The sequence below is a fragment of the Eptesicus fuscus genome, chromosome 16, assembly GCF_027574615.1.
Source record: "Eptesicus fuscus isolate TK198812 chromosome 16, DD_ASM_mEF_20220401, whole genome shotgun sequence".
Classification (NCBI taxonomy): domain Eukaryota; kingdom Metazoa; phylum Chordata; class Mammalia; order Chiroptera; family Vespertilionidae; genus Eptesicus; species Eptesicus fuscus.
Window position 1 is genome coordinate 4,842,919 of NC_072488.1, and position 11,744 is coordinate 4,854,662.

The following is an 11,744-nucleotide window of genomic DNA, read 5'->3' on the forward strand; positions in this document are numbered from 1 at the left end:
CCGGGGGTGGGGCTAGAGAGGCTCGAAATAAGCTAGTGGTAGGACTCTCGCTTCCGCGGGTGGATGTTGTGGGGCGTCTGCTCGAGTCGGGGGAGGGGGGTGGGTGGGTGGGTTTGGGTGCGTTCTGCTGCTGTCGGTGCAGAGAAAAGGATTTTTCCATTTGCAAAGTTTCGTAAATCCCCCTCTCTCGCTCACACTCCCCCAGGTTGCAGTCTCACAGCGGAGGGGGGGAGGGGGGGATTGGGAGACTCCAGATCCCGTGCCTGGCTGGGTCGCAGCCCGGGCTGCCTTGGAGCAGCTGGCCCGACATGGGTGCCACCGGGCTTGCGGGCGGGCGGGCGGGCGAGCTGAGCTGGTGAGCTAGGATCCTGCAGCCGGGAGCAGCGTCCCCCCCCCCCCCCCCCGCAACCCCCGCAGCGCCTTGTGTGAATGAAATGGCAGTTTCCAAAGTTGCAGAGCCATTGCCCCCCCCCCGACCCCCCGCATCTGCATGCCCCCTCCCCCCCCCCCCCCGCCGTAGACCGCTTGTACACAAAAGGAGGGAGGGAGCGGACCGGGGCAGGACTTCCTTCACCTTCGGGAGCGCAGGGCGGAGTGGGGGGCTTGGAGGGGAGACGGAGGGACGGCGTTCGAGGGGGCGCCCACTGCCCGACCCCCTCCCTTCGGCTCCGCTTGCCAACCTCTCTCGGTGTGTCTGTCGGTTGCAGTGTCGGAGGCTTGGTGCGGCCCCCCGCCCTCCGCGCGCCCCACGGGAAGGAAGCGCCCCCCGAACTGAAAAGAGAGGAGAGGGAAGAAGCTCCTCTTCGCCGGCCGGGAGGCGAGCCGATCGATGCCGAGCTGCACCGCGTCCACCATGCCGGGCATGATCTGCAAGAACCCGGACCTCGAGTTCGACTCGCTGCAGCCCTGCTTCTACCCGGACGAGGATGACTTCTACTTCGGCGGCCCGGACTCGACCCCCCCCGGGGAGGACATCTGGAAGAAGTTCGAGCTGCTGCCCACGCCCCCGCTGTCGCCCAGCCGCGCCTTCCCGGAGCACAGCCCGGAGCCCCCGAACTGGGCCACCGAGATGCTGCTGCCCGAGGCCGACCTGTGGGGCAACCCGGCCGAGGAGGACGCGTTCGGCCTGGGGGGCCTGGGCGGCCTCACCCCCCACCCGGTCATCCTCCAGGACTGCATGTGGAGCGGCTTCTCGGCCCGGGAGAAGCTGGAGCGCGCCGTGAGCGAGAAGCTGCAGCACGGCCGGCCGTCGGCGGGGTCCGCCGCCCCGGGCCCGGGGGCGGGCGCCGCCAACCCCGCCGGCCGCGGGCACGCCGCGGGGACGGGCCGCGCCGGGGCCGGCCTGCCCTCCGAGCTCGCCCACCCGGCCGCCGAGTGCGTGGATCCCGCCGTGGTCTTCCCCTTCCCGGTGAACAAGCGCGAGCCCGCGCCCGCCCCCCAGGCCGGTGCTCCGGCGGCGGGCCCCGCGGCCGCTCCGGGGGCGGGCGCCGCGGCCCCAGCCGGCGCCTCGGTGGCCTCTCTCGCGCGCCCCGGCGGCCGCCCCGCCAGCGGCGGGGACCACAAGGCTCTCAGCACCTCCGGCGAGGACACTCTGAGCGACTCAGGTAAAGACCACGCAAGGGTGGGCTGCCTCCCCGGGGTGCTGGTGCGGGGGTGCGCGCCCTTTGTCACTGTTGCTGGGTGGAGGCTTTGATGGGGAGCGTTTTGGAAGGTGTGATGAAGGCTGAGGGTTTTGTGTGTGTGTGTGTGTGTGTGTGTGTGTGTGTTTTTGTCAAACTGACCCCCAGGATTAGGAGGAGCGGTTGAGTGAGAGTTGCTAAGAGGGTTGTTATCCAAAGTGTGTCACCTTCATTGAAAGTTCCTTCTGCCCTCTGGGGACCCGACTCCCATCACTGGCCCTCATCCGGTCTAGTTGCCCCCCTCTCTGCAACATAAAGCTAGGCATAAAACTAGTAAAAAGTGGGTAGGAAGTAAGGGTGCCGCTGGCTGCATTACTTGGGGCAGAAATCTGTTAGCCCTGGGGGGGGGGAGAGGGATTTGACCCAGGTCAGAGGTGGGGGAGACACCCCGAGAAGACACAGGCATTGTGCAAAATCCTGTTTAGGCACAGAAAGTTAGAGGGAGGTTGCGCAGATGGCTTGCAGCAAATTTTATTTTTTAAACATGTGGGGGCTCTCTTTCCCCCTCCCGTGGTGGGTGGTGGGCTGCTTGCTCCTGGTAGGTGGCCGGCAGGCGGCGGTATTCCAGGCAGGCCGAGGCTCTGAATGGCTGGGGGGTGAAGGGGCCACCCCACCCCTGCCTCCATCCAGCAGCTGGCCGCAAGTCCGGCAGAGGTTGTGTACATTCCCAAGGGGCCGCCTCTTTACCGCGCGCAGTGAGACGGGGTCCAGTGTTGTGTTCCAGCCAGAATTTCCAGGACTAGGTTCTGATCCGAGTCGGGCTTGGTAACCCGGTGTCCTTCAAGGTGAGGGCGGGCACTGGGCTGGCCCTCCAGGGAATGCACACGCCCTGGAAGCAGTCATTGATAAGTCCCATTGTGTGCCTGGGTCTTGGAGGGTAGGGTTAAAAAGAAGACTGCCTGGGGCCGCGGAGGTAAATAAAGAACTCTTTCCCCCAAATACTCAAAACAGCCCTGGTTTGGGGGGCTGGGAGCTTGTGTTCCTGGAATCTTGAAGCCCAGTGTTTTCAGAATGCAAGGCGGATTAAAGGCCTAAATTTCCTCCCGGGCCGAGAATGGATGCCTCTGAGGCTCCTGGAAGGAAACTTGGTGATAAGCCTCCAGTTTGAAGCTGGTCTGTCCCTTTAATGTCTGTGCCTTGACAGCTCTCGGTGAGGAAGCACTTCCTTCCAACAGCTGTCTTCTTGGCAGAAAACCAAAACATTGGCTTAAAGGGACCCACGGGCTGCAACAGCCTCACATTTCGGCTTTAGAACAAATCCTACAATTGTTCAGCTTTCCGGTCCCCTTCAGATCAAGCAGAAGAAGTGTTTTGATTTTTCATGCTTGCATTTTTAAACAATAATTTTCTATCCGGGCACGTAGTAAATGGGGGGGAGGGAGGGGAAGGACGCGCGCATGATGTTACACGCTTTTGTTGCTGCAGTTCTTACTGGCCGCGGAGAAGGGGGCTCCCGTGTTTGGGTTTGGAGCGCCTGTGGGTTAGGACTCGCTAGCGAGGACGGGATGTTTGCTAGATGAAAAAAAAGCTTCATTAGATTGTTCTGTACGTTTGTTTAAGGGCCTACAATCCAACGCAACCGAGTGTAGTAGAATTGCTAAATGAGGAGTCTCAATTCTTAAGTGTCGGGATGGAAATATAAATAAGTTTAGGGGGGTAGCCCGGCGATGGTGTGAAAAGCTGCCATTTACTGAGCATCTGTTTATCAGGCCAGGTCTCTACATCTTACAGGCCCATCTCAAAAACCTTGTGGTATTGGTCCCATTTAATAGGAAACTAAGGCTTCCAAAGGTTTAGTGACTTGCCCAGGATCACACAACTAGTGTGTGGCGGAGCCAGGATTCTGCCTCACCCCCAAATCCAGGTTCTTTCTAGATCTGCCACCTACCTGCTCGAGTCTGGAAGCTGAAACTGCTAGGAATATTGGGGGAAGGAGAAAGTATTTACAGATAATGTTTAATTGAAAAGACCTAATGTACATTTCTCTTCCCATCTATGTTGATGGAGCCGGAATAATAGCAGAAGGCCCCAGGGCCTGGAAGAGGAGGTACAGGGGGAGGGATGGAAATGTTCTTGTGTCTCACTCTGAGAGTAACTCCCATCTTGTTCTTGAAGATGATGAAGACGACGAGGAGGAAGACGAGGAGGAGGAGATCGACGTGGTGACGGTGGAGAAGCGGCGGTCCTCCGCCAACAGCAAGGCCGTCACCACCTTCACCATCACCGTGCGCCCCAAGAGCGCGGCCCTGGGCCCGGGGAGAGCCCACCCGGGGGACCTGATCCTCAAACGCTGCGTCCCCATCCACCAGCAGCACAACTACGCGGCGCCCTCGCCCTACGTGGAGATCGAGGAGGCGCCGCCCCAGAAGAAGATCAAGAGCGAGGCGTCCCCGCGGCCCCTCAAGAGCGTCATCCCCCCGAAGGCCAAGAGCCTGAGCCCCCGCAACTCCGACTCGGAGGACAGCGAGCGCCGCCGCAACCACAACATCTTGGAGCGCCAGCGCCGCAACGACCTGCGCTCCAGCTTCCTCACGCTCAGGGACCACGTGCCAGAGCTGGTGAAGAACGAGAAGGCCGCCAAGGTGGTCATTTTGAAAAAGGCCACCGAGTACGTGCACGCCCTGCAGGCCGAGGAGCACCAGCTGCTGCTGGAGAAGGAGAAGCTGCAGGCCCGGCAGCAGCAGCTGCTGAAGAAGATCGAACACGCTCGGACTTGCTAAACGGTTCTCCAAACGGGACAGTCACTGCCACTTTGCACATTTTGATTTTTGTGTTTTTTTTTTTTTTTTTTTTACATTGTTGACATTAAGAATGTTGGTTTACTTTCAAATCGGTTCCCTCCTTGCCCCCCCCGTCGAGTTTGGATCTGGGTGGGGAGCAGCAGGACATGTGTGTGGGGGGGCGGTTCTGCCAGGACCTCCTGCGAGAGGGCCTGGGTGATGGGATGCTGTGTGGCCCTTGACGTTTCCTCCGAGTCACCTCCAAGACAGCCGTGGGAGTGCGTGACAGTGGGGAGCCTCTGGGGCTGTGGAAGTCACCTTGTTCCAAGTTTCCAAACATCAGAAAGTCATTCCTTTTAAAATGGTGCTTACGTTCCAGCAGATGCCACGGGAGGGGGTTGCCAGTTGAGACCCCCCCGGAGAACACTTCTGTAAATACCACTGACACACCCGCCTTTTGTATGCGTCCCGGGTAATGAGAGGTGGCTTTTGTGGCCAGTATTAGACTGGAAGTTCATACCTAAGTACTGTAATACCTCAATGTTTGAGGAGCATGTTTTGTATACAAATATATTGTTAATCTCTGTTATGTACTGTACTAATTCTTACACTGCCTGTATACTTTAGTATGATGCTGATACATAACTAAATTTGATACTTATATTTTCGTATGAAAATGAGTTGTGAAAGTTTTGAGTAGATATTACTTTATCACTTTTTGAACTAAGAAACTTTTGTAAAGAAATTTACTATATATATATGCCTTTTTCCTAGCCTGTTTCTTCCTGTTAATGTATTTGTTGTTTGGTGCATAGAACTGGGTAAATGCAAAGTTCTGTGTTTAATTTCTTTCAAAATGTATATATTTAGTGCTGCATCTTATAGCACTTTGAAATACCTCATGTTTATGAAAATAAATAGCAATTAAATGATGCAGCTTTTACTTTTTCTCCCCCCTTGATGGCACGCGAGTTAGACCATCCCTTAAGCAGTGACCTTCACAGCACATAACTTACTGAGGGAATCCTGGTTGGGGCGGGAGGGGCTGTTGTCCCCACTTGGGGGTGGAGGGAACTGCGCTTAGAAAGGTTTTAAGACCTCTCTTCCAGGTTCCACAGAAGAGAGAGATTACTAGTGACTGCCTTGTAGCAATGGCACTCTTAAAAAAGCATTTTCATTGTTGGATATTTCATGGAATTAAACTAGGATGTCAGCCAGGGGCCATTTATTTATTTACTTATTGACCTACTTATTTATAGACGTGGATCCTTTAAGAAGTAGTCAAGACAAGGTAGTGTAATTGGCTGTATTGGTGTTGGTCATATTTGTCCCCTTGGCAGGTGGCTTTACATTTCGGTGTCAAGTGTAGTTTGTCTCCAAGAAAGCATCCTTCCAAGTTCTACCCAAGTTCTACTGAAGTTCAGTAGAACTTGGAAGGTTCTAGGCTGGCCGGGCACTGTAGCAGAATATGCATGACGTGTCCTCTCCTCAAGGAGCTCTCAATCCGACTCCTAGAAGTAACTCCAGAAGTGGCAGGCGTGTGGCCCAGATCCAGTGACATGTCCCTTCAGGAGAGTCAGCGGGTGTAGTGTGCCCTGTCCATTTGCAGCTCCTGTCACACAGGCTGGCATTGGGGCTGCCCCGTGGAAGCAGGACCCCCCTCTGCAGGCTCTGGAGGACAGCCCAGGGCCAAAGGGTGGGGGCAGGCACCTGGGCGGGGAAGGAGTTTCATTTTCCCTGATGGGAGGTGACACCGCTTCTGGGGCGGCTTGGGAGGTATTCTACTTAGACCCAAAAGCCTGTACAAACCTATTTCTCCTTCAGGTGAAAGGTACCGGGTTATTTTTCTAAGATTTTTAGCTTTGAATTGAAAAGGGCCTTTTGCTTGACTAAGAAGAAAACAGGGATGAGAATGTGCTTTCTTGTCTGGTCACAGCTTGGGTGGGGGCAACCTGAGCCTGTCTGCTTTGGCCATCTGATAGAGGCCAGTGGGAGGTTAGAACCTCTACTCCGTTCACAGCCACACAGCTCCGAGCTCTGAGGTTGGTGCTGCCATGGACATTGCCGAGGGCCAGGCCATCCCCACACCAGAAAAATAACGAACCTGCTTTGAAAGTCCATCTTAAATTGTCATTCAAAAGGCTTCCTGGCCATTTGCATTTTACTGCGAGACCCAAATCACCTTGTTTGTGTAATCCTGAACCAAACGAAAGGTCAGTGACCTCAAAGTAACTGAGCACCTGGGATTATTGGAGCCCAGCTTCTCTCTGGTGCCCATAGGGGCCTACCTGGGTGTTTTCATTCAGATGAGCTGGGAGCCTAGCCGTGGAGGAGGAAAATAACGAGGCCCTAAACTAATTCCTACCATGCACCATTTTTGCTCTGGCCACTGGGAAGCTCAGAGCCAAATTCCATATCTGGTGCCCATTTCATCTTTCTAAATGTTTGTGATCTCTTGGTTTGTTTGTTTGTTTGTTTGTTTTTTAGGAGCCGGGATTGGCCAGCATCTGGAAGCCTTCTCTATCTCTTGTTTTTGATTTTCAGTTTAACAACCTTTTAAAATGTTTATTACATTTCACTGAGAAGTTTTTTTGCATTAGGTGGATCATGAATATGTATTTACTTATTTATTTTTTTATGAATATGTATTTAAGTGTTAAAACTAAATATCACTTGCCTTTTTGGGCCCAGCTGAGGGAAAGGGTCACCCAGTTTAGCTCTGAGTTATAGATGAAGTAATTGCTGGACTCACAGAGAGTTGAACCACTGGTTTCAATCACGAGAGAAACCATGTTTGCATTCCAAGAGCAGCTTTGAAAAGGCTCTACAGCAGGGAGATCAATAAATCCCAGGACTTAGGGGGAGCCCAGAGGGCATCTCCCTGAATGACTTCATTTTATCCCCCTCGGGCTTGTTTCACCACACCCCCTCCTGAGTCATCCAGCTTCTGGTTATTGAAATCCTTTCCAACCTTGAGTAGCAAACCCAGTGCCATCTCACCCAGGAGGTCTGCCTTGCACCCCCAGGTGGGCCCTTAGCTGGTGATGTTGCATCACCTCTGGAGAGAGGAGAGGTGGCCTAATCACTGTCTTGACCACGGGCTCCCCTAAGGCAGGCACAGTGGCTCATTCGCCTCTGACCTTCATTCAGTCCCAGCCTGGTGACTGACCGATGGCAGGGCCTTGGCGGATGCCACAGAATGGCTGGTGGCTGAGTAGCAGCGGAGGGAGGAGCCAGGTGAGGAGCAGGTGGGGCTGATTTCCATGACAGGTGTGGCTCCTGCCATCCCCAGTTCCCTAAGGCATCAGTGAACTGGCAGTCCTGACTGCTGGGAGTGAAGAGAAAATGCACAAGGGGGGCGGGGGGGTAGGGGGCTGTCTTCAGGAAGCCCACAGTCTGGACAGGAGGGGAGATGGGAGGGACTGGTGCGGGGTGTTAGGCTCTGTGCCTTCAGGCTCCCAGTTTGGAGCTCTGTTGGAGGAAGCCGGTTTGCTGGTCTACCAGAGCTCACAAGATGCCGACTGTTGTCTGAAGCACAGATCACCTATCCTATGGTGACAGTGGTTACAATGCCTCCCACTTCTGTGAAGCCCTGTAGAGACCACTCAGTTTTCTTACACGTGAGTCTCACGATCTCTCAGGAGTGTTGACCGGTTCGTCATATTTCATTTGGGGAGTTGGGTCCTTTGGTTTTGACTTTCATTAGTCTCTATGGTGGTTATCCTTGGAAAAATCTCAATTTGGGTTGTCTTTAGAATCCGCCATGATTAGATATGGGAGCAGCTTGGAAGCCATCAGCTCAACCTCCCATTTCAGAGGTGGGACACCAGGCAGGGAAGGAAGAGCGTCCTGTGTGCCCACCAGGATTCTTTTCCTGCTCTTCCCCTTCCTCCCCACTCCCTGCCCCTCGGTCCCCATCTCCTTCTCACAGTGAAAATTTATTTAGCACTTACCATGTGTCAACCACTGTTCCGGACACTTAGGAGACATCAGTGAACAAGAGAGACAAAACTCCCCCAAACCTCTGCTTTCATGGGCTTTATAGTCTAGGAGAGAGTGACAACAATAAAATAAACACAGTACGTGAATGACTCAGAGCATTCAGTAAGGAGGTGAAAGTGGGTAGAACAGGAGGGAGGTTACTCTGGCAGCCACAGCAGGAGGGAAATGGGGTGCAGTTTGGGGTGAGATGGTCAGGAAGATGCAGTGAGACAGGGGGCTGTGGGGCAGGCAGGGAGAGCACCCGCCCCCCTGGAGCCAGGCCTCCAGCTTCCCTGGTGGGTGTTCTTCCTCCTCCATCTCCCTCTGATCACTGGCAAAGGCTCCCCACCAACTTCTTTCTCTCTTTCGAGGGGAAGCCCCAGAGTGGAGCAGCGAAGAGTGGGAACTGAATGGAGCGTCCCTGGTCTGACTGACTCCCACACCCACACGCTCTGGGCTGTGCCGCTTCCCCACTGGCCCAGTGATGGCACCACCCACGTCCCGGGTCTTAGGGGGTGACGGAAGCTAACTTATAAAGGGCACATGGGATAGCGCCTCGAACCTGGGTGCAATTGAATCTATTAAATAACCTGGTTTCTCATTGACATGATCCTTCTTCTCTATTTCCCTATGTTACTAGAGCAAAGAATCTTCAAGAAAACATTTCCCGGTAGAACAAATCCACAAGCCTGAGCTTAGCAAAAACGCTGTAGACTTTTGTTCCTCCAAGGGGCCGTACAAAACCTGAAAACAGGTTCCTTGGAAACAAATGAATGTGCGCTTTGAAGCCTATTGAAGACGGAGCCTAGGAATTTGAGTGCCCCCAAACATCTACGCCGTCCACAATGGTTTATTAGTTTTCCTTGCTTGTAAAGGAAATCTCTTCATAGGCCACTGACCAGGGCTACCTGATCTCTTCTGATATTGACAGATCATGCTACAGGACATTCATCCCGAAACCTTTGACCAGAAGTAACAGAGCCTTTTTATGGTCGAAGCAGACGGGCCTGTTGGTACAATGCACAGTTGGAGAACATACACAGCGCGTACCCCAATGATAAAACACGCGATTTCGTGGGATGTACTCCGAAGAGGCAATGCAACATCGACTTCCTTCTGCACTCTAGCAGGCCCAAGAATTTCGGCAGGCTTTTGGGGATGTGTGGGTGGGGGGGAGGGGGGAGAAACTAGTCCATTCCTTCAGAAATCCACAGCCTGTTATGGGTTGAATTTTGTGTCTTATGCCATCCTCCGCCATTTGTCTGAGGGAAGGCATAAAAGCAGATCCCCCTCCCCCCCCCAACAACATCTTGTTCCACGTGGACTGGGAGGCAGCCCTGGGTAATAAAAATACTTAGATTACAGACGGAAGCCCTCGGATCTAAGCTCGTTGTTCATTATTTTCAACCTTGGCACAGGAAGGTAGCGTGTGCTGCTCAGTTGTCATGTCTGTGAGAGGACTGGGTTGGAGCTGGTAATCTCCAGTTCCGAGGGCGGAGAGTCATTGATCCCTAGGGATGGCTTGGACCGCTGCACCGTCTGCAGGGTGTGTGCACACTCTCCACTCGGAATCCCAGACACATGTCTCCATTCACCAACTCTGTGGCTGAGGACAAGTCACTTCCCTTTGAACCCCACGCTCGCCATCCCTGAAACAACAGTAACCATCACCCAGGTTCTTACAAGGATCAAATGACAGAAAGGGAATGAGGGACGGGTGGCACTTGGGAAACTGGGAAGTCTAGGAGGTCTGGGCCGGCATGTCCTTCCCACGTCTCTGCCTGCTTTCTGGATCCATCTCTCAGTGGGTTTCCAGGTAGAAATGCCTTCCAAGACAATAGGCACCCCTCCGATGGCTCCACGCCACCCAGAACAGGCCTCTGCTCATCACAGATGCTCCGTAACGTTTGTCACCTAATTATCAGCAGTGGAAAGACTCGACCAATTGTCCAAAGCCAGTTAGAGGCTCTCAATCCGTGCAGATGAACTGGGTACCCGGGCTTGTGTCACCTGGACCTGGAGAAACGATGATCAATCTGATTTTTAATGGGGTTACTCAAATGAAAACCGAATATGATAACAGACACCTAACACCTGGGGTTTTGCTTGGGTGGGTTTAGCCACTTTTCTTTGGCATGAAGCCAAGAAGAACAGACAGTTTATCCCAGAACTAGAGACTGGAACCGCCCGAGCTCCAGGGAGGTGCATTGTCTTCGCTGGCGAAGAGGGCAGGGCTGAGAGCCCACTTTACCATTGTAAATGCTTCCATTGCCTTTGGAATACGTCTTTCCCGTCCTGAGCTGGTCCTTCTGAACGTGCTGAACTAACATTGTATGGTGTCTTGAGGGAAAATCCTCTTTCTGCCCGAAACCCTCTCCCCCCAGCATCTCATTGAAAGAGTGCAGTTGGAGGCGTGCGTGGATGTCTTGAACTGTAACCTCCCGGGCTGGCTGTGAATACATTTCGTTTGACGCTTCTGGAGGCTGTTTCTCCTGGGGGGTTCCCTCACTGGGAAATTCCTCTGCGGGATCAATGTGCGCATGTCAATGTGTCGCTCTGGTGGGAGCCTCCATCCTGTTGGGCTGGCTGTGTGCGGAGGCGGCCCTGTCGTGTGGCCCTGGGCTCTGCCGGCGGGGAGGCCATGGGAGGAGGTTTCCCTGGTCCACTGTGACCAACCACGACGTGAAGATGTTGGAGCAAAGAAACAGCACTCGGCGCCAATCAAGCCCTGGCTTCAGGGTGGTGTGGATGCTGAGGGCTGGGTAATTGGAGTGGAAACAGCCATCCAATGCTTATTATAGTGTTTGCTGCTATTCTAGCGCTTTCTCCGCAGTGTTTTCACTTGAGGGGGACATCCTTGGCAGGGCTGTGGTTTCTCTCTCCCTCTTGCCTAGGGTGGTCAGTTTGTCTCTGACTGTCCCAGTGTTAAAACTGGAAGCCCTGCCCGGCCGGCGTGGCTCAGTGGTTGAGCGGCGACCTATGAATCAGGAGGCCATGGTTTGATTCTCAGTCGGGGCACATGCCTGGGTTTCCGGCTCAATCGCCAGTAGGGGACATGCAGGAGGCGGCCAGTCAATAATTCCCTCTCCTCATTGATGTTTCTCTCTCTCCCTCTCCCTGCCTCTCTGAATCAATAATATATATACTAGTATATATATCACTCACACAAAAGAACCACCTGGAAGTCCGGGAAACAGTTTGGCAAGCCAGGGTGAGGGTCCCTCTCACCTGGTTGACCAGCTGGACGAGGCTGCCTACCCAGGAGGCTGGAACTCCCCAGTGCTCACCTCCGAGGGCACAACCAGCCCAGCTGCGTGGAAGCGTCTGCCCTGCAAGGAGGGCCTGGACAGAACACCGTCTTGGT

The 11,744-nt window shown here is 54.1% G+C and overlaps 1 protein-coding gene across 1 annotated transcript; it reads left to right on the forward strand.

Moving 5' to 3' along the window:
- Positions 1–796: 796 nt before the first annotated feature.
- MYCN (MYCN proto-oncogene, bHLH transcription factor) lies at positions 797–5,312 on the forward strand. The gene is made up of 2 exons (XM_054728128.1): positions 797–1,604; positions 3,795–5,312. Exons 1-2 carry the CDS (start codon positions 830–832, stop codon positions 4,397–4,399), a joined length of 1,380 nt encoding a protein of 459 aa, XP_054584103.1. The 5' UTR covers positions 797–829; the 3' UTR covers positions 4,400–5,312.
- Positions 5,313–11,744: the final 6,432 nt, after the last annotated feature.